The following is a 22,374-nucleotide window of genomic DNA, read 5'->3' on the forward strand; positions in this document are numbered from 1 at the left end:
CTCCTGTCAGGGGAGGTGCAGGTGGTTTCGTTTGCATACACTGGTTAATGAACAGCTGGTGTGTGTGTGTGTGTCTGTGTGTGTGTGTACTGAGGGGGGTGAGAGAGAGATAGAGAGACAGAGGGGTACCGAAACAGTCAGTTCATTATCTCCTATTATTTTCTGCCTGGCCAGGGGTGACAGCACAGCAGTAACACCGGGGATATTTAGACAATAGTTGCAGTTTCGCCCAAAGCAAATGCTGTAAAGGCATATATAACAAATCATACTGTATAATGAATTTTTTGGACCAGCATATTGCATTGTGCATTACAACGTGCTTATTATATTGGTCTATATGACCTGCTCAGTGAGTTCAGTGCAAGTGCAAGTGAGGCAGATCAGGCCCCTTGTAGCATAAAGAAGCTGAAAAAGTTTGCACTGAAATGTTCTCACATGGGCAGATGATGCTCTCATCAGTCATCTGCTGCACACAAACGGACCCTTGAAAAGAAATCCAGCAGATTTAGTGTGAGAGCATGTCATTTCTGTCTTAGTTGTTCTCTTATCCTTACATTACTTGCATTGTTAATCCCTTTCTATTTTACATGTTCTGTCTTTCATTTTTTTGTGTTGCTGCATGATGTCACCAAACCCAGTCAGATATGGCCATGAGTGTTTTTTTATAGTTTTGGGTGGAAGAATCGAGGCTTTTTCTTTATTCTGTCATAGGATCAAAATGCAAAATGGAACTTGTCAAAATATGCGCAAACATGAAATGACAATGCGTGGACCGAACTGTTGAATGATTAAGCAAGGCCTTGCAGCTCGGCAACCAGTTTTTGGGATGAAAACCCTGATATTTTGATAGCACAACGCTCCTGGTGGACATGAAATTCAAATGATGAAGAAATGCAAAAGCACACATTTCTCCAGCAGTCGCACATTTCTGTGCTTCCAAACGAGGTGCGGATCCCCCCCACATCAAAGCCCTGTACGTAATAAACCAATCTCACCTTCCATATTCATCTTTAATAGTCAGTTAAGATAGTTCATCATATTCATGATGGGTTAAGATTTGAAGGTTTATTCATATATTTACTCTACGTCTCTCTAGGAAGGATAATAAAGTAGTATTGATTGATACGCAGGTCACCAGGGTTAGTGCTAAGTCTGCTATAGTGACATTACAGTGTTTTTTTTTCTTCTCTCTTTTTACTTAAGGCTAGAAGGCAATAACCCAAGGCATTGCCATCAACAGTCCAATCCTTCAATGAAGTTATTTCATGCACAGTTGTTTTTATGTAAATTGATTGACATCTCAGAAGGGGGGCAGTGTGTGCTTTTCACCAAGTCATAACTCTTTCCGTCTCGAAGGTAGAAAGAAGGAAAGAGAGAGGGGCAAAGGAGTTAAGGATGAATTGGGAGCTAGGTTGAGTAGCGTAGTAGAACAAAAAAGAAAGAAAGGGAGTAAAGTGGAGATAAGATGCTGCAGAAGAAATAAAAAACATGGTGCATTATTAACATTTTCTTGACTTTGACTGTTCCCGTCTTCAGAAATATGAATGATACACAATAAATAAATTGCAAATGGAGGCTGTTTTTAATTGCTAATGGGAGCTCCCAGGGACCCTCTTCCTCCGCGAGCTTTAAGGAACTGCACACGCCAACATCTACCTTCCCCAGGAAACCCTCGCACAGTCAATTATGGTAATGAATTGTCAATAAATATAAAAATTTAATATGGTCCTGCTTACTGTGAGTGGCAGGTAAGGACTTGCCTCCCAGACAAATGTGCTGCAGCTGCAGATATGAAGTGCACCTGAAAAAGTATTGTGTGTGTGTTTGGACCAACAAGTCTTCCAACCTAAACAAATGTACAGGTCATTTGTCCAAACCCTGATCATCGTCATCATCATCATCATCATCATCAGAGCATCTTCTGAAACAGTGCTTAGTTAGCTTTAGGTACAAAAACTACTCTGTTAAAAAAACATTGCAGTTTGGGTTCAAATAGGTACTTCATTAAGGCTGAAAGACTATGACAGTTTGGGTTTTAAGATTCATAATTAACAGAAAGAACAGTGATTATGGATGTTGCTTTTTATCAGATCTCAGTTGGATTATTTTGTGTTATTTAACTGACAAAAGAACCTACAAAAAAAACTACAGCCTGCAGATGCTGTTCTTACGGATCTGTCACTGTCTCTAATAAAACAAAGCTTTTTACCACTGTTGGTTAGACGAGGTGATGTGTTCAGGATACAGTTATTTTTGTGCATTGGGGATTTTAGATACATTCTCACTGGCTGAATTAACTCTGAATGGGGAGAGATGCACACAAATATGAACAGTTAGACACACTTCAATCAAGTGAAGGGGGGTGGGGGTGAAACATCTAAAACCAACTTAACTGGCAGACATCTGAACACCAAATGCAACATTCATGATTCAATGAAATGGCATAATGCATAGGCTGTACTCCGAGGGTATTTTTGCCACAGGCCAGCTAAGCTTGTGCTTCTCCAAACAGACTGACTTTACCAGTAAGCATCTTCTTACATCCTTGTCTGTCTGCTTATTCCAGGTGGACTATGCCGTGATTGCTTCACAGGCAGGAGCTACCCTCAACAACCTGTTGAGCCACGCCCAGGAGCTTGTGGCCAAACTACGTTCTCTGCAGCTGGACCAACGGGAGTTCGTCTGCCTTAAGTTTCTGGTCCTGTTCAGCCTGGGTGAGTCTCTGAAGCCCTGAAGTTTGAATGTTTGAGGGAGTGTTATAGCAGGAAAGAGTATTTTCTGGTGTTTCTTGCCTTTAGCAAGTTTCCAAAGATCTAAATAAGATTCTCCAAGGTCCCAGGAACCATTTTAGGAGATCAGGAGGTTTACCTGCCTTTTGATTAACCTAACTTGTTCCCTTTTTGTGGTTGCTTGGCCATTATTCCTACCTCCCCTAAAAAGTCCCTGCTCTTGAGGTAAGAGTAGAGGATAAGGATCAAAGTGATACAGATGATGGAGAGATAATAGGAGGACTGATGTAAGAATAAAGAAAGAAGGGAGGCAAAAATGTGTCCTGGTACTAGTAAAAGAAGGGATGAGGAGAGATGGGAGGGGAGGAAGTAACGCACTATAAGTCAGGAGGTCACAAAAGAGAAAGTAAGGGAGAGAAGTAGGGGAGAGATACAATTCTCTGAAGAAGAAGTTGAGGCAAAATCTTACACACAACTCTGCCATTTAAGTTTCCTTTTATGCAGTAAAACTTTAAATACATGTGCAGTAAGTTTAGAGTCACCATAAATAGGTCTGCTGTCTAACTGTTAGTCGTCTCATACGTAGGCTGTTACTTTGCCAGTGCCCGCAGCAAACCACTGAGTCAATCCTTCTTCATATTGTTTCACTGTGATGTTCAGAAGCTGCTGTTGAGGGGTGGCGTTCATCAATATTAATTGAGAATGTCTAATTTATATTGACAATTTACACTTTTTGATAGTAGAATAAACATTCATTCTTAGATCAGAAATATTAGATACAACACTTTGCGATGTGGGATCAGGTACAGTACGACTGAAAATGGTACCTTCACAGAGGTGAAGGTGGGGAGTTAAAAGGTAATGGGAGTGATTTTTTTGGTTCAAAGTGTTTTTTTTTCCTCCCAGATTGAGCTTTTATGGGTAAGGAGGGAATTGAGGGGGTAGAGATCATCTGACGAGGGGAAAAGGGAGGAAGGAAAGGATGAGAAGGAGGAGATAGGATGATGAAGTGGGAAAGAGTGGTAATTGGTGGGAGGCTGGTCCCTCAAAGCATTTGGGATTGAAAGGTGGGAGACAGTTGAGGCTCAAGGGTGAGAGGGAGCATCAGGTTTGGGAAGGGATGGACGTGGAGGGATAAGTAGCCAAATTAGTTAAGGGAGTAAGAGAAAGTAACAATGAGTGAATGTGTGTGTTTGTGTGTGTGCGCGCACGTTCAGATCCCAAAGCTGCTCTCCACTCTCTAAGTCGAGGTCAGACATTGCCAGGAGACTGCCATCTCTGTCTTTTTCCTAACAAGCCTGCAACAAATGGCCTCTGAGGGATCCACACACTCTCTCACACACACTCAGCCAAACCTATTTTAACATCTTACATTACTGAAGCCAACAATGTCAAGGTAACTTCACTCAACCTCTGTCGTCTACGGCACTGAGAGCAAGAGTGGCATACATATTGTGATTTTTCAGCCATCCATCCCTCTATTCACCTGTAATCTACTAGGATCAGATTTTTACTTCTTTACCTCATCTAAACAAAGACAGAGTGAATAATGAACAGCTCGGCAAAAGCACACAAACACACATACATGCACACACACAAGTGATCAGGCAGGATTAATGTTTGTGTTGGTGGTGTTTGTGGTACAGCAAAGAAAAAGGGGAAGACAGACTGAATAGCAGAGGGGCTTAGGAGTGTGTAAGTCTGCGTGCCTGATTGCACTTGTTTGTGTGGGGGTTTTGTTATAGGAGGAAGTGCTGGGACTCAGGGTCTAAATAATTTGGCAGACACATCATCCATAATGAAAGGCTCACCTGAGGGATGTGTATCGCCCCCGGCAGTGCTGTTCTCCGGTGTTGCCCAGGCCTCCTGCAAAAGAAGCCCGAAACAGATGCCGTAGAACTGGCTGAGGGGATCAGTGTTGGCTAAGGTGGTGTTGGTGGGGGGGAAAGTGAGGGACTGGGAGCTGCTCGAGGTACATGAAGGCAGAAGATTTAGAAATGATGTGATTAATATCACACACAGTCGAACAGAGATATGTGTGTGTGTGTGTGTGTGTGTGACTGGCTGTGAGAAGCCTGAGATCCATGCATTTACCTGAGGGAATGTGCATAATGTGCATAGCAGTGGGAAAGCAGGTGCGTGTTCATGCATCTGTGTGTATGTTAAACAGCTGCCTGGACCCTACGAGCACAGCCAATTAATAAGAGCTGTAGTGAAATGAGGCATGAAAGTAGCTCAGCACTCACTGCACAACTAAAACATCAGTCTCAACCTCTCTGTTAGTATTATTTAATCTCTATCAGCGGCCAATGAGCTCAGCTGTCTGTTCATTATGCTTTAATAAGGGAAACTACTAAACTACTTTAGTATTTTAACCACAGCGACAAAGTCAAGTGAGATACAAGATACAACACAAAGGCAGAGTATGTATAAGGAGGTGTTGCCTAAGGCCCCAACCTGCAGGTAGGCTACAGGTAGGATACCAACCCCCGGTGGCCCACATGGAGGACAGTGATGTTACCGCTACGCTATTCAGCCACTATTATGACTTAGTAAGGTTTTAAACCTGCCTTGAGATGACTTCTGTTGTGATATGGCACTATACAAACAACATTGAATTGAATTGACTTGACTATATCTACTGGTATTCTACAGTATGTGAGTCGTGTGAGGGATTACTACGACTGCAAAAATGATATCCGTCTCCCTGCTTCTTTTTCCTTCCCTATCATTCTGTTTGTGTCTTGATTTTCTCTGTACTTTTCCCGCTCCTTTCATCTGTGGATGGACAATCAGTCACCTAATTTCTGCCAGAAGAGCTCTTAGTTAAGTCAGTTGTCGATAAAGACAGGGATATATAGATGTCACTCCAGTGGAGAGGAGACACTTGTCCTGATCAATGTGTGTGTTTGTTCTCAGGGTTAGACTTTTTTATATATATATCTTTACTTTATTTTCTCCCTTTCTTCCTCTCTTTATATCCCTCTCTCTGTCCACCATCACTCTTTCCTTGCCTTAAGTGAAAGCTTTCCTCTTCTCTCACCCTTTATCAAGAAGGAGATTATCACTCTGAGAGCATTGATCTCTTAAGTGTTTGTAGGACTTGAGAAATGATTGTGTGTGTTGGGCATTGAGCAAGAAACACACAAAACATCCCAGAGAAAGTGAGGGCTGCGTGGGTTAGAGTTCAGTGAAGGATTACTAGTAGTTGTCTGGTGTCAGATCTATGTTAATAGGTATTTGATTTTCTTTAAAAGGCTTAAAGGTCTAATAGAAAGACTGACAGGTTGTTGTATATGTGACCAGATGATAGCAGCAGAGGTAAGTAATGGGTGACTAGTTCAAGTTCAGGCTGAGAAAGGTGAAAAGAATGATTTTTGGGGAACTGCCACGAGTAGATTTGCTAAGAAGTGTCAGCTCCCAGGTATAAAGTTGAGGAGAAAACACTATTTGTTTAAGAGACAAGGAGACTGTGAGATAGTGATTCTGTGCACTTTGAACCTTGCTTAAACCACAATCGAGAACAAACTCAGTTTTAACTTAAAGTTGCACAGATGTGTGCTTTATGCATTCCTGCAAGCAGACAATTCCCATATTGGCAAAGCAGCCGCAGTGACAGGGGTCAGACAGTGTTCAGCCAGAAACTATTTAACCTATAGTGCGGCAGGTCAGGCCCCATCAGGTATAATTGGGTGAGACAGGCCCTGCCAGTCCTTGTCTACTGAGAGAAGTACCAGAGTAGCTGCCAGACCAGTGCAGTGTGGTAAATGTTCCCAGCGGGGAGAGCAGATTTGTGGACATAGTACTAAATAATGCCCTCGCATTGGAGCAAGTGAAGAGATGAAAAAACAGAACACTTTTCGCTTGTGTTTGATTTGTGCTATACAGTGTAAAGGTGCGTTGAAATTGAAAATTAGTCACATTGGTAGTTCCATTTACTATTTTACTATTTTTACTAAAATCAGAGTCAAAGCCAAGCTTCCCTTTGTTCTGCTTTAAATATAAAGTACATGCCCAAAGCCGCACTGAAATGCTGAGCTATAACATTGCATTTGTTTATTTAATCTGCATATACCAGTAAACAATTAACCGATTCCCACACTAGTTCATTTAGGAATAGACTAACTCAGTTTTCGCAATATAAATTGAATAATGGAATCTATGTAATTAATGCAACAAAAGTAGTCATCCAAACATGATCATGATTCGTTTGACTCCAGGTCAGGAATCAGAAAAAGTAGTGATGTCTGTTCATAAGAACCCAAGACAGCCTGTGATTCAAGAGCTGCCTCAGCACCACATTACCTGTCTGTCAAGTGATTAGTCAGGCTCTGAGCTCGAAGAGACACCCACACATTCATTCCTACGACCCCCTCCTTCCCTCACTATCCATCCAGCCCTCTGCATTGTCTCTGCTCTCATTGCTGTGCCCTTTTTTTTCCACATCTATCTTTGCACACCTCACTCTATCACCGCTGCATCCTCCCATCCTCCTCTATCTCTCCTCATTTATCTTCACCCACATTTGAGCCACTATCCGTCTCTTTTCCTAACCCCTCTCTGTTTTTTTCACCACTCTCCTACCTAAAATGTCTTAACTCATAGAGTTACACTTAGTCATTTGAAGTTGGGTTAATCTGTTTTTCTGCTCTTATTATTTATTATCTAAAATAAAACTCAATTCCATTATATAAAATTAAATCACGTCATAAAAACATGTTGACTTTCTTTCCATTCCTCTTTATTGCTTTAACACGCCTCTTTCTCCTTCTTAGTAGGAAGGTGAAATAAAGGCTGGATCAGTTCCTCTATTGAGGGCCCATAAGGGTCATGATGATGGAAAGATGAACATAGCAGTCAGGCAATGATAAAATCTACATCTGTATTATAGACAGTTTTTATAGCAGGTTCCAATCTTGTGTTTTGAATTTGAATTTGTATTATATTTTGTACAATTTATATGTCTTAAAATATCAATAAGTGAGACCTTGACAGTTTTTCTCATAGTTTGTAAGCTACATGTCTCCATCTGACTCCTGGGCTGATTCTGAAACAAGTTCTGTCTTTTTTTTTTCCTCCTTCATCTTTTAAGATTAAAGTTAAAGCTTAAATGTCAAATATGTTCTTTCCTTTTATGCTGTTTCTGTCTCTGCTGTTGCATCCTGAGTTTCTCTATCTCTTCTATCTCCTCTCTTGACGCAGCCTAATTTTAGTGCACATTTTGGGGTAACAGGTATTATGTCTACCTAAACGCTGAGGGAGGGCTGCCCCATATGTAAGGATGTCTTGCTCATTAGTATGTTTAGCGCACCACGTAGTGAAGGCAGTCTTTTTCTGTTTTGTGCATTGCGAGGTCAGACGCCAATCTGCTGACAACACAAACACAGCAAACGTGGTTAACCTTGATGAAAAAAGACAAGTATTATCACGCCGTCTATCTCTCTATCATACTGTATTTATTTCTCCACACAATGAGAGAAAAAAAACAACTCCACAGAATTCCCAGACAGGTACGTCCTAATTAAGCAACGGCTGAGGCGGCTCGCGATCAATGCCCTGATCCCTGACCAGCGAGCAGGGGGAGCTAGCTAATTCATGCACACTAACTCTCCTCTCTTCACATAAAGCCTGGCAAATATTCATTTCCTGAAATGAAGCGAATAATTTTGAATTCGGTCAGGAATTGATTAACATCAGGAGGCGGCGACTGTTCAATATTTTTACCAACTGAGACTGATGTAGAGGCCAAACAATGGAGTCTAGAACCAGCGCAACCCCTTACATCTTAATTAAAAGCAATATAATAGGAACGTTTTTGGACTGCTTGATGTGTGTGGGTGCCAAGTTTTCTGCTGGGCTGTAAGTCAACATAATGGAGTCATCATGTGTACCTGACATGTTAACCTGACCAATACCCAAATAAAGTATGGTAAACGATACTTCAAATAAATAGTAGAAATCGCAGGTGTAAACAAAAAAAACCTGTCCCTACGTCTCCCAACATACTTCCAAAGTACATTTGATTTTTTAAATATATAAGTAACTAATCTGCTGTCACCCCACATTGTATTGTGAGAATTCATTTTCAGGTACCCACAAGGTAACACATGTTGTGTTAAGACATCTGGTTCCTATGTCACCAGTTATTGTTAAAATACTCTCGTACCCTTGTACAGTATGCATTGTCACATGTGGAGTATTACAATTTGGATGTGATTCCTTATACACTAAAAGTTAATGTGAAAAGATCCAGATGCCTTATGACATATGTGTGTGATATATAGTACAAATCATGCTCTGTAGTGTGTGTTTGTGTGTGTGTGTGTGTGTGTGTGTGTGTGTGTGTGTGTACAGACATGCCGGCCCTATGCGTGATGGATTGTTGCGTATGCCACAAATTATAGATTCAGTGACTGGATTGGCGCTATGACAGCTGTAATGGAAAATGCAGTAGTAGTGGTGGTGATTACAGTGGGACTGAGGCTATAAATGTATGTAAAAGGTTCACAAAGTGCAATTTATGTATGGAAATATTACATAGACACTGTAGTGTTTTTTTTGTTATCACTCTGTTTAGTAGCATAGTGAAGTGCTCAGCAAACACGTGCTGATTGACAAGTATTGAACCATCATCATCCACATAGAAAACACACAGGAAAAAAAAAAGTTGCTTGAAGTTTGTCCCCAACTGAGCCAAACCCGGCTAATCACGAGTATCCCGACTTTTCTTACATTTTCTTTCATTTCGTCAGGAGTGGCTACAGTATGAGTGTGCCCTAAAGCAATGAACCTAATATTTGCGCCTATTTTCCGTCAATTTTAGCCTAAGAAATCTAACATGGCGAGCAGTGAGCGCTTCACGCCGTCCGCCACTTTGTAGGGAATTCCATGTAATGAGGCTGCCTAAAAGGCTTTCAGACTTTATCAAGCAATAAAAGCTCCAGGTCTCCAGCCCACCACTATTACCTGGCAATACCGCAGACTGGTGTCATTAAGCAACAGTTGCAGTGAATTGTAGTGGTGGCAGGGATATGGAGGATCACTGCCTTTAACCCCTGACCTGAGCCTCCCTTTATTGCCCGAGAAACTTACAGTTTCCTGATGGCCTTTTCCCAGATTATTTCCAAATTTTCTTTCCAATTTACAACTCAACGCCTGTCTACTGTTCTTTTTAGGTCTTAGCACACACCTTTCACAAAGTTCTGAAGATTATATACTCCTGTAAGACCTGAAATGTGAAAGCATACTCTATTCCACTAAAACATTGAATTGTCTAGATGTTTCAAACGATGCACATAATTTCTTATGGATCAAATGTGGGATGGGTGATTTTCAAAACTAATACATTTTAATTGTTGCACTGTAAAGTATAATAACTCTAAGGCATGCAACGTTATCACGCCAGAGCGCCCCTGCAGCAGCGATACAGCAACAGCAAATTCTCTCCCCATCAACCAGTGGTGTCGCAAGAGTCGAAATCTCTCTGTGAATTTCAACACTGTCCACACCCAGTAAGAGTCATAACACGTGCAGCCTGGCCACTCACTTCTGCCTGAATATGGTGACGGCTACATGGTGGCAACAGGATTTAATACGCTTTAACTCACTCCGCCAGCTAAAGCAATACAGGTCATATCCCCTAAACTTCTGCTCCCCTCCATCAATACACTCACTAACTACCCCAGCAGTGAGCACAACTAGACAAATGCTCCTCTGAAAGTTTTTTTTTATTTTTTATAAAGGAAAAAAAAAAAAACGTTTCCTCCCTTCTACCTCCTCCTCTGCTCCTCTCTTCACTCCCCTGTGGGGTGATTTAAGGCGGGCAAGCAATGGAGAAACTGTTGCCCTCCATCTCTCACCCCTCCTTCCTTCTTATTCTCCCTCTCCCTTGGCCTTATTACAGGCTGTCAGTTTATTATAAAACATTAGGAAAGCAGAGGGACACTTGCAGTTACTGTCGTATCGATCGGCAGGGATAGATTCTGTGATTTAGAGTCAGCCTCAGCTCGTGCCCTCCACGTTCTCTGTCTCCTATTAAGGCACCAGTGCTTTGCTTTGGCTATTGATGTCTCAACATTAACAGTTACAAGCTGCTACAGAAAATCAATGCTCAACTTTTATTACCGGCTGCATAACACAGAGGACCTCCCATACTTAGCAGTCGAAAAGAGCCGCGTATAGTCTACCCAGCACGTCAGGTGTTTTCTAAGTGATATCTGCAGTAATATCAATCATGTGTACGGCATATGGGGCCTTTCAGGGTGAGTTGAGGGCCGTAGAGCCTAGGAGTACAGCATAGGAAGGTATAGCTCGCCAAACAAATTAGCACATGCTTGTAAAATTCAGCCTTTGCGCCCGGACAGAGACTTAAAAATGAGACAAGCAGGGAAGTTTTAATCTTAAATTCTCATGCTGAAGAGAATTTGCACTTGGTTTTTTTTCCAAGTGTCAAACATCTGCGGTTTTCTCAAATCTCTTTAAACATCACCATAAACATACTTTGAATGTCCAGTAAAAAAACAGACACACACACACACACACACACAGTACCCTAACTAAATGGCATTAAGCTAAACTAACGATCGATCCCCTCAACCACCAACCCACCATCCATCCATCACCAGCATCAACCTGGATGTGTTTGTGTGTTGTAACAGAGAATCTAAACCCAGGTAGCATGGATCTAGAGTGGCTGAGGCCTCTCAAACATTTATGAGGGGCTACCGAGCAGCGGTATGGCAGCTCTTCTGGGACAAACAGCCCCCGGTTCTGTACTCTCAGTCCCGATCAATGGAACTCAAGTTCATTACACACACTTTTCAGCCGAACGGCAGCAACTGATTTTCGCCCCCTCCTCCTCCGATAGTCGAGAAGCCCACCATTGGGGCTGCATTACACTTGCTTGTTTACATGACTGCGTGTACAGGGGAAGACGGGGCAGGGAGTGTGCGCACATGTGTGTGTGCGTGCGTGCGTGCGAACTGCGGCTGCTCCCAGTGGCCAGAGCTTGAGGTTATCATTATGTACAGGTTGGTCTGCTGCAATGCTAATGCTAATGCATTCTCAGTGGCTCCAGCTTGAGTCCCAGTGCTGTGCTAGCTAGGTAGCTACTCCTCTCCAATTAAAGGCTGTGGGATGTCTGTTTGGGGTAGGGAGGACAGGCCTGGGCTATCCGGGGCCCTATGGAGAACAGGTTCACATTAGTCGAGGAAAGCGGGCTCAGAGAACAAATTGTGCATACAGTGGAGGGCGGCTGAAACTCCCACTCTTCATTTGAATGATTTGTTTACTGGAGATCATCTGGTGCCTTTCCTCATCATCTAGATAACTTCCCTAATATCACAGCTGAGTTTAGTCATAGTATCGTACCAGTATATGAGGTACATATATATGTAAATATATGTGTATTCATTCAAATTCAATAAGGATGATTAGAAACACAAACTGCGAATTCAATCTTATGCTCAAAAATATGTTAATACTTTGCTCACAAACTGTAGATTTTCAGCCCTGCTATGAAAAGAAAAAGGCTCCGTGTGGTTTGTTTCACTGCACGACATCAGGGAAAGAAGTACTGCCAGTCACAGAACTTATTGATCAGACTGCCTGCCTTTACCTTACATACTGTAAACATTACAAACAAACCCAGAAATTACACAAGCGCCTGCGCAGCCCTGTTCTACACAGCTGTCAGCCTGTCTTGGTTGCCTTTTCTTTGTTTTTCTGCCCCTGACACATACAAACAAAACACTTGCATGTACTACAGTTTACTATGTCAGGTACTTATGCATATACACTTGTGTTAACACAGACACACCACAGTATCTAGGCCAAAGGGTGGTGTTGTGGCCCCTCAGTCTTTTATCCAGTGGATCATGGGTCAAAATGGGATCCGATGAACCCACAGCTTTACACACCCACTTTGTCAATCATTTGTAAAGTTGTAAATGTGAATAGCAGCCCTTCACTCTTTCAATCTATGTATCAGCAGGAGCCTCGGTATTAATGCCATCACTCATCGAGACAAATCTTTATGACTTTTAAGACATTTATGGCAGCTATGGCTTGTGATGTGTCATTAGTGTTAATCATTAGACAATCATTACTATATGCAAAGTGTCAGAAAACAACATAGGTGTGGAATGAACTGTGGAGTTGTGATGGCTGAGTAAGATAAAAGTAATTAATCTTTTTATTTGCCCGTTTTGATATTACTAATTAAAATGATCACGTTGTAGTTTCAAGTTTGAAAAAAAAGTCCTGGGACATACAGTCCGAGTATGTGTACGTACGAGTAAGTGTCTTCATTTGTCATGGATTTCATAACTGACTTGACTCGTGTAAGCCTAGTTTAAGACCCCGCATGAAAAACCACTGACGATTACAGTAGGAGTAAAAATAATTCTTTACATTCACGTACCCCCTGATATCACAAATGGAGCTCACTGGCATCGCAGCACTGCCTGGCATGTGGATTGTCAGCCATTGTGTTCCTGTGTGAACGTGTACAGTGTAGTGGCATGTGTTTAAACTATGGCGGTGGTAAGCTATATGGTCGTCAGGTGGCTGCTATAAGATTAAACAGCCTCATCCCTTTACTCTTTAGCGTGTGTGTGTATGTCTTTAGACAATGCGGTCACAAGATACTTCTAGCAGGCCAGAGAACAGCAGAGCTTTAAGGTGGTGTGTGTACTGTGGCATGTGTGTGTACGTAACCAGAGACAGAGATTGAACGTTTCAAAGCACAGATGATCCAACAGGTGGCCTGGCTCGCTGTTCCTTGCGCCTCTCACTCTCTCTCTCTTTACTGAGCCACCACCCATCCTGTGACCCTACACCTCCACTCCTGAACCATCACAGCTCCTTTCTTGTCTCTTCGTTCTTGTCCTGGAGGATATTTTAGGCAACAAAGCCCTGTGAGTCCACAGTCTTTCACCCAGAGATACACACACATACACACACACAGACACACACGTTAACCATAGCTATTCTTTGCATTGCATTCAGAACAAGAAGCAGAAACTACATTGTAGTGCAATGGAAACATTTCGCTCTCCTAGCAAATGTTAGAAACAAGAGTCAGGAAGCCAACACATGTCGAAACACAAGAGATAATTAATCAACCTATCTTCTCTTCACACTCACAAATCTACAGTGCACACCACATACATATTACCAGAAAATGATATGTAATGGTCACTGCCTGCAATTTGTCATTCCAACTCCCTCTCCAAGCGGCCTCAGTGCATACATTTGTATTTAATGTCCATAGCTACTGCCGGCATTACACTGTAACCCTTAAAATACTTTTAATGTTCAAAGATGAGAGGCTTCTCTCTGTCTGAGATAAACAATGCAGCAAGTTTAAAATGAAGCAGAACAGCACTTTGCAAAGAATGTCTATTAGGAGAATAAACAGGTCGTCAATATTATAACTAGTTTATAAATCCCGAGATGTCGGTTCTGTTTATGCCAAGAAACGAACAAACAAATCAAGAATATAAAATAAGCAGACAGCTTAAAGATGAGCTGCTTGTTTAACATTGATTATACTAGTACACTGTTGATTTCAAAGACATGCAACTTCCCCAAACTATTTAGACAGATTATATTTTGTGCGCTGTTAAAAACATTTTATCAGTTAAAACTGTGTTAAATGAGTAATGGGACAACACAAGAGCCCACGCTTTACAAGGCCTACTTTGTTTTCTATCACTGAAACTGGTGAAAACCCAGAACAGCTGTGGCTGCCAAACACAAACACACTCCACAACCACAGAAAGTCCACAATATCCTTTTATTAAGCAAGCATTTTTGTGGCTTATCCACGAAATTATTCATTTCCTCTCATTTTCTTGCATTGTGCATTTGAAAGTTCTAACATTTAGCCGAGTAAAAACATCTAGAAAACCCCAGTTCTCTAAATCAAGTCTGACATTGAGAGGCAAACATGTCATCTTACATTAACACCCATGGGGAAGGAATGAATGGCCAACACCACCCAATACTTTTGAATAAATTAAACCCCAATTAGCACTTAGGTTGACTCCAATTGTCATGTGACATGACTGGTGATGAAAATCACGCAGAGAACAAAGAAGTTGTAGAAAACACAGACTTTCTTTAGTCAGCACTCTACTTGCTGGTTTCCATCATCAAATGAAAACTGAGCAAAAGAGACGAGAGCGAGTGGGGTAGATGTAAAACAAGAGGGTGGGGGAGAGGGGAAGGAGAAGGGAAAGAGAGGAGAGGAAAAATGACGCTATGGATTAACTGTCCTTCATACTGAAAATATACATCCCCAGGCGCTTGCCGTTGAATTATTAATTCAAATTTGTCAGAGAAAGAATGAGAGAAATCTATTGACAGGGAGACGGGGCCTTTAATGGTCTCATTAAAGGGGAGGCTTCCCACACCGGGCACCTTCTGTACTGCTGCAGGAGTTTTCAGGGTGGTGGAGGATTGAGGGGGGGTACTTGACCCCCCCAATGATTTTCTGTCACTTTATCATAAACAAGAAAGGTTGACATGCCCCTCCACTCTCCATGCCCTCCCTCCACTAGCAAACAAACCCTGTGTGTAATTAGCCAAGGGGTACAAAAGTGCACTGAATGTAAACGAGGTTCACACGCATGCACTGATACAAACAGAGACAGCAACACACACACACACACACACACACACACACACACACACACACGATGGTGCACCTGCTTCTGCTGTTGCAGACACTTTCAAAGTTAGAGTTAAAGACTAGAAAAGCCGGAAAGGTCACAGGTACAGACCTACTGATTATTCTTTCACTACTCCATAAGTAATTTCTTAGATAACACCAAATGCTGACTTTTCATGTGGATCACTGTCCATTAGATTTGAGTCTGTCAGTCAAGTGCTAGCGTTATTAGCTGCCTGTAACTGCATAAGTGGGAGCTGCTCTATTGAGGGCCCAGCAGGGACCGTCTGAGGTCAGCTCAATGAGAGGCAATCGGTTCCGACTCCAGTGAGGCTAAAGAAGGGGGAAATTCGAAGAGGAAGGTGGAGGACTAGAGGGACCACAAAGGGCTAAGCACTAGGTTCATTGCTGATTCAAGTCTCTCAGCATCCCTCTGGCAAATGAATTTTCATAATGCTGAGACAATATGATTTTTATCCCAAAGAGTTCACAGCTTGTCAGAAACAAGAAACAGGAAAGGGGGCCAGTTGACAAAAATATTTTATGCAAAAAAAACAAACAAAAAAAAAAAAACACTGAAATATTTGAAAAGCAAAAGTTTTAATTTTCAACTAACTGATTAATCATTTAGTCAAGAACTCAATCTCCAAGTTTAAATCTGAATTCCTGGTTTTGACCAATCAACAGGAACCACAAATAATGTCTCATGAAATGTCTGAACTATAATGTAAATCCTCATTGTCACTGACATTAACCTCTGTGGTGGTGCCCATCTGTTATAAGCCCTCAAAGCCCATCATACCACAGAAAGGTCCGACTGATACAGGATGTAAATTTGTTTTCTCTATCACCTTAGGATAAATCCCAAGCACCTTCGAGTCAGCATAGGCAATGAGAGAAGTTTGTCTCATTCCTGCTCGGAGCACCTTTTCTCTTGTTTATTTTATCAGACCTAAGGCACTTTTCCCTTCCTCTCAATATCTCTCGACCTCTCTCCATCGGCCCACTGAGCCCACCGATCCGTCCTTGGGCAACAGGACTGAACCAGCCGCTACCTGTTTAGCTTAACAACAATGGCAATGTTGTCGGCAAAGGTTTATATTTGACTTAATATATCCCCAACTGGGCTGTACCTGCTTAATTCTCTTTCATAGCCGCATGGCATTGAGTCCCTTGAGTGGCTGAAGGGAGGGTCTGATGAGGCGGCGGACAAATTGAGCCTTCATGCTTTATTCTGACACACTGACAATAGCTCGTCCTATTGGTGGCCTGTTTCCAGGAACAGCGAGACAATTGTTATAATGCATTGTTAGCACAGAGGATACTTGGCCTCTGGACATCAGGCTCCACGTTAGCTTGAGGGCATGTAGCTACAGTATGTTACCTGTATGCTGGTGAAATAAAGGGTCACTTTTCAAGATGAAGCGTCACTGCTTGAGGCTTAATAAGCCCATTGCTAAATGAACAAAGAAAGAAATGAGCGTAAAGGATATTTGCTGATTTCCTTTCACTCCATCTGATGCAGAAGAAATAGGCACGAACAGGTGCACCCAAGGGTATACTGTTTAAAATTAAAAGACATAGTGGAAAGGCATTAATCAAAGTACACAAGGTTTGCTAATATTACATGTAACCCCTAAATCAATTCTTTTCACCTAGACTGAGGTATTTCAGTGTTAACCCTAACCTAACCTAATCCCACCATATTCATAGCCTAAGGGCATCAGTATGCTCCAACCAAAGTGCATGTCAGATGGTTTAACAGCCTCTGAAACCGCTACGCTCCGACATTTTCCCAGGGGGGTTGTGTATATCCATTTTGTGTAACTTTCTGAAATTGACAATCCAACAAGCATCCTCACTGCACAGTCATTGTCATTGTCCAGGGGAACAAGTAACCAAGATTAAAACTATTTTTGACTTTCTACTGGTGTTGCACATATAAACAATTCCACTATTATCACATCCTGCCTGCTTCTGTGTCAGTAGGTTTTTAAGCTACTTCAAATAAACAGTTTTGCCTTTTGACATAGTTGGACAAACATGGGGATCTTGGATATATTCCTATATCAGCCCTGTGATGCAGTGCTTCTTTATTTTATTTTTACAGGTCAAATTTCAGCTGATAAAGCTGACAACACATAAACTCTATTGTGTTTAAAGATGCTCCTGTGGTATCCTGTGATAGGATAGTTATGATGCTAGTTATCCTGTTAGTCTTTAGTGTATCATGTCTCAAAGACTCCTATTAAATGTTAAGAAGCATTTTTTTACTTTCTCACTCAGCTTAAAACAGAGGTATCGTATTGGAGAAAGAGAATTCCCCAAATGGGACTTGGAGGAAAACAAGGAAGCTGAGAGCTCTAGGGAGCAGGGGAAGATGTTTGCTGGCAAGTAGATAGATGCAGACTGTAATACTCTAATGGGGAAGCACAGCCTCCTGTAGAGGAAGAAAAAACACACTTCCATGTGAAAAGCTGTCAGTGGAATATTGATGGGAGCTCAGGTGAGTTTGTGTTTGTGTATTTTCTGGTGGTGTGAGGGTAAAATAAGGGGTAAAAAATGGGAACAAGTTGCTTTTCTCCAATACAAAGCTTAACATATGTATTTTGACATTGTACCATTATTCACTTAACAGCCAACTGAAGTCAAACCATTAACCATACGGCCACTGCCCCTTGCCCCATGAACCTTATTTGCTTTGATTGCCCTTGTTGCCCTGTTTTAACACCACACACACATACACAAACACGGACACGTTCCCTCGTTGAATACGTAACTCTACATGTTGCTTATTGTAGTCCTTAGTCCTCCGAGTCAAAGGTTATTGAGTTCTCTCCTTTCTACACCCATGTCTCTGATTGGAGCCAAGCTGTGAGGCAGATTAATAATGAGTGAAGTAGCAGCAGACAGTGTTGACAGTGTTGACTTGATAACAATCCCGAAGGGTGCAATAAAAAGGACACGGGTTGAACTCGCTCTTACCTAGTAAAGCTTCAGCTTTGATAGGCCCATATAAATGCCTGTGAAAGTCCCTATAGGAAGGGGCGAGGCCTTAATTCCCGCACATACAGGAAGTGACCGGTTTGTCTTTCACTTACGTTTAATTGGCCAAGTTTACTGACAACACTTGACTCAATAACTGTTTATGGCCCAGGAGTTTTATGTGTTGTTTTTGGATCCACGAGGAAACACATGTTGTGAAGTTGGAAAGGCAAACCGAACAGGCAGCATGTGACTGAGATGTTATTGATTGCGGCTCTAAAAGTGTAATGGCGAGAGAATATGGCGTCACATCGCCATGTATATTTGTTATAGGCGTAGAGCAGTGTAGAGCACAGGGCAGACAGGAATTGGTGCAGGTTTTAAGGTGAAATAGCGAGACTGTAAAGAGCAGGAAGGATTTGCCCAGCTGGGTAAATCCAGATTCACTTCTATATTTTAAACATTATTATTTTCATCAGTATTTTATCCCAAATGTTGTTTTATGGTAAAGTAACATTTTCTTACTGTAACCTAGCACTCATTTAACAATTACAGGCTCACAGGAGAGGTAACAGATGCTGACAAATACTGGTAATAGCCAGTTATTAGCAAGTTATTACATGCTTCTAACCTAGTAAGGTGTTTATATTAAGGCAATATCTACAATCCAGTGTGATTTGACAGAAAATCATCTTACAATAATTTTTAGAACAAAAATTTCAGACACTGACTTACATTATGTGCGATATTAACAAATTGTCTTACAGTACAAATCAGTATTTTTCCACTTCTTTGGCTTCCTACAGCCATGATCAAAGTGACGCCTGCTCGCTTTTGCAATGAACAATGAACTTTGACACTAAGTGATGTTTATTTTCCTGAGATTTTTTTTTTTTTTTTTTTTTTTTTTTTTTTACACCAGTGTCCACTCGGCGAGGCATCGTTGAGATCAGAGTGAAATAACGGAGCGAATATTTGCATGAGTGAATGTGCACTGTGTCTACATGCTATATGTATGTGAGTCCCTGGAGCAGGTTGATTGTAAGGGGCAGTCGAAACACATGCAGGCATACAGACACTCACGGCACAGAGCAGATCAAGTCTAATTAAAAAGCACAGCAGTGATTTCAGGGGTTGTGTGTGAGAGAAAGAATTAATCTGTATGTATGTGTGTGTGCTTCTGTATTAGGTCGCTGGCTTCAGCATGATCGCCCGTCAAATGAAACAATGTATTCCACGGGACCTCAGGGTTTCCATTTGAGTATTCGTACGCGGTGCTGCAACAAACTGTGGCTGTTTTATGTGAAAAAAAGTTGATAATTAGTCCCACAGTGACTGAACGATGAGATGGAGAGAGGGAGAGGAGGGGGGGTGGAGGGGGGCAGTGAGGGAAGAAGAGAGAGCGCTTAGCACACTTAATACTCCGACCTGACACTGTCTGGGAATCGCTGATCAATTGTTTTTTCTTTCTTTTCTTTTATTATTTCTCCCTAACTCTTCTTTCCCCCTTCTCATCCTTGTCTGCCATCGACTTGTCAGCGAATTAAAATCAATTTACTTATCTGCTTTGATTAGAAAATAAAAATTAAGGACAAAAATCTGACTGGTTTTTGCCAACTAGCTTTTGCAATCAGTAGTAGGTATGTAGCTATTGTCATTTATGCTTTTAATTTTTTCGTTTTTTTTAGAAGCCCTATTCATTATTTTTTCAAACGAGGCTCTAGTAATAATTAGCAATTAAAATGCTGTGTTTTTGCCTCACTTACCCCTAATTAGCCTGACAGAGACACTGGGTACTAATTCTCTGTAGTTTCCCCCAACATCCACACATAAACCCATCAAACTCGCCTCCACGTGCATACACACTCATGCTGATACACAGAGACTCAGACAAATCTTTCTACGAAACCATGGCAACAGCTTACATGTTTTTGCTGTGATCTGAACTCACCTTGTCATGTTTCTTCAGATTTAACTAAATCAGACTCAGAAGAGGCTCTGACAGCACTGAATTGATTATTTATCAGCAAGAGGTGTTTGTTATTGACAGCGTCTATACAGCTGAGAGCTCTCTTCTTTATCGTGTTACATGATGTTACGACAGCTGCAGACAAAATACTTGTCACGTCCAAAAAGTACACTTGCAAAATGACCTTTGCACACCCTTAATATGCTAAATGGGCTTAATGTGCTAAAGAGAAATGTTCTAGTTTAAATTTGAAATATAATTTTCTAAACAATCTAATGTAATCAATATTATCAATCTGATTTTTTAAAAACCTCTTATTAGTTTTTTTCATTATATACCAACTGTGTTTGGACATTATGGATCTCAAAATACTCAATGGCAGAAATCATCTCTTGCACTAACAGACTGTAATTCAAGAAGTAATTTGTTTCTTAGCCCCATGAAAGAATGGAGCACCCTGAGGACACTGTCATATTTTCTATAAGGCTCCAAGAATTTAGCAAAATGCAAACTCTTCATTTAGTATCATTAAATGCTGAACATGATATGTATTTTATTGGATGATTCTAGTGTGCCCCCCCTTGATTTCTTTAAAAGCCATCCCTTAAGAGCAACAGAGCACTGGACACAGGTGAAACTTTACTTTGAATTTGCATAAAAGGCAAAAAACATATTTTTTTGATCTGAAAATGTCTGATTAGAAAAATAAGCCAACAAACCTAAGAATCGAATGGCAACTTTTAATACCCGCCACTGCAAAAGATTCAGTGAGCTTAACACAACATTTACAAAAATGAACTTAACTTATTTACTAAATAAAAAAAGGCTAAAACCCCCTGGACCCCTGGCTACAACAATTATCAGCAACGCACAAACCTCCTTCTGCAATTTTCACAACTGTCTGAGCAACTCAAGTTTTCCTTTATTTGTCTTTGGTACATGTTTAATTTGCAGATAAAACGTGTTAATGCTCTAAGAAAACTCTTTTTGGTGATCCTACGAAAGGCTGCTGGAGTCTGATACCTGGTATCACACCAGCAACACTGAGTTTGATATGGGGTCAGACAGCTGAGTGGCAGCAGAGAGGAGCACAGGTAACGTTTGTTTGGAGGCTTCTCTGTCAGGCCACACCTCCTCTCTCTGTTCCTGTCCTCCTCCTGGCCTTATTTAGCCTCTCATCGTGTCACCCAGAGGTCAGGGTGAGCATGCACACGCTACACACACACACATACAACACAGACAGACACACACATGCATACAGAATGTAATAGCATGGTAGAGTGCATCATAGATGGAAGTGCCTTGAAGGACCTGCCTCTCATTCTCTAGACCTCATTAGCTGCTGATTTATTTCTCCCTCCTCCCCCCTAATGCCCTGGGTGGGTGATATGTGTGTGTGTGTGCGTGTGGAACAGGGGTACTGTATAAGAGAGAAATAAATATGTGTATTTCAATGGATTAGTGTCTGCGTCTGAGAGATTTAGTGTGAAAGTATACTTTAGTGTGCATGTGTCCTTGTCTGAATATGTCAACTAGACACGGGGACTCTGTCATTCCACATTACCCCATCTGTGGGCACACTCGACCTGGGGTCAAAGGGATTAATAAAAGATCACACACACGCACACACACACTCACACACACGCTCACACACACACACAGGGCTTCTATCTCATTAAATATTCTACAGCGCCGCGCTTCATAATCATGACAAGTACACACAGCACCCTGGTCCACCATTATCCATTTAGCAAATTTTGTCTTGTCTTGCAATAATCTGCTCAAATCCCCCAGTGAGCTTATTATTGTCAAGGAAAAGTGCTTATAGCTGCAGAGAAAGGTGGGATTTTGGAAAGAAGCGAAATGTCTTTTGCACAAGGAATTACAAGTGAATAAAAGAGTTGTGTAAGATGAATTCCTGCACTTTAAGGCACTCTTCACTTGAAGTGATTGTTATTCTTCATGTAATTGATGCTTTAAGTGAACATGATCTATGGACTGTTGGAGACAAGCAATAA

General features: G+C 41.5%; 1 protein-coding gene across 1 annotated transcript in view; it reads left to right on the top strand.

Moving 5' to 3' along the window:
- Positions 1 to 22,374, top strand: part of nr5a2 (nuclear receptor subfamily 5, group A, member 2) — a 62,301-nt gene that overhangs the window by 36,974 nt on the left and 2,953 nt on the right. Inside the window, exon 6 of the mRNA XM_026346099.1 lies at positions 2,567 to 2,714. Within this exon, the coding sequence (XP_026201884.1) occupies positions 2,567 to 2,714 (148 nt within the window). The remainder of the gene's footprint in view (positions 1 to 2,566; positions 2,715 to 22,374) is intronic.

Source organism: Anabas testudineus, chromosome 4 (assembly GCF_900324465.2).
Source record: "Anabas testudineus chromosome 4, fAnaTes1.2, whole genome shotgun sequence".
Taxonomy (NCBI): Eukaryota; Metazoa; Chordata; class Actinopteri; order Anabantiformes; family Anabantidae; genus Anabas; species Anabas testudineus.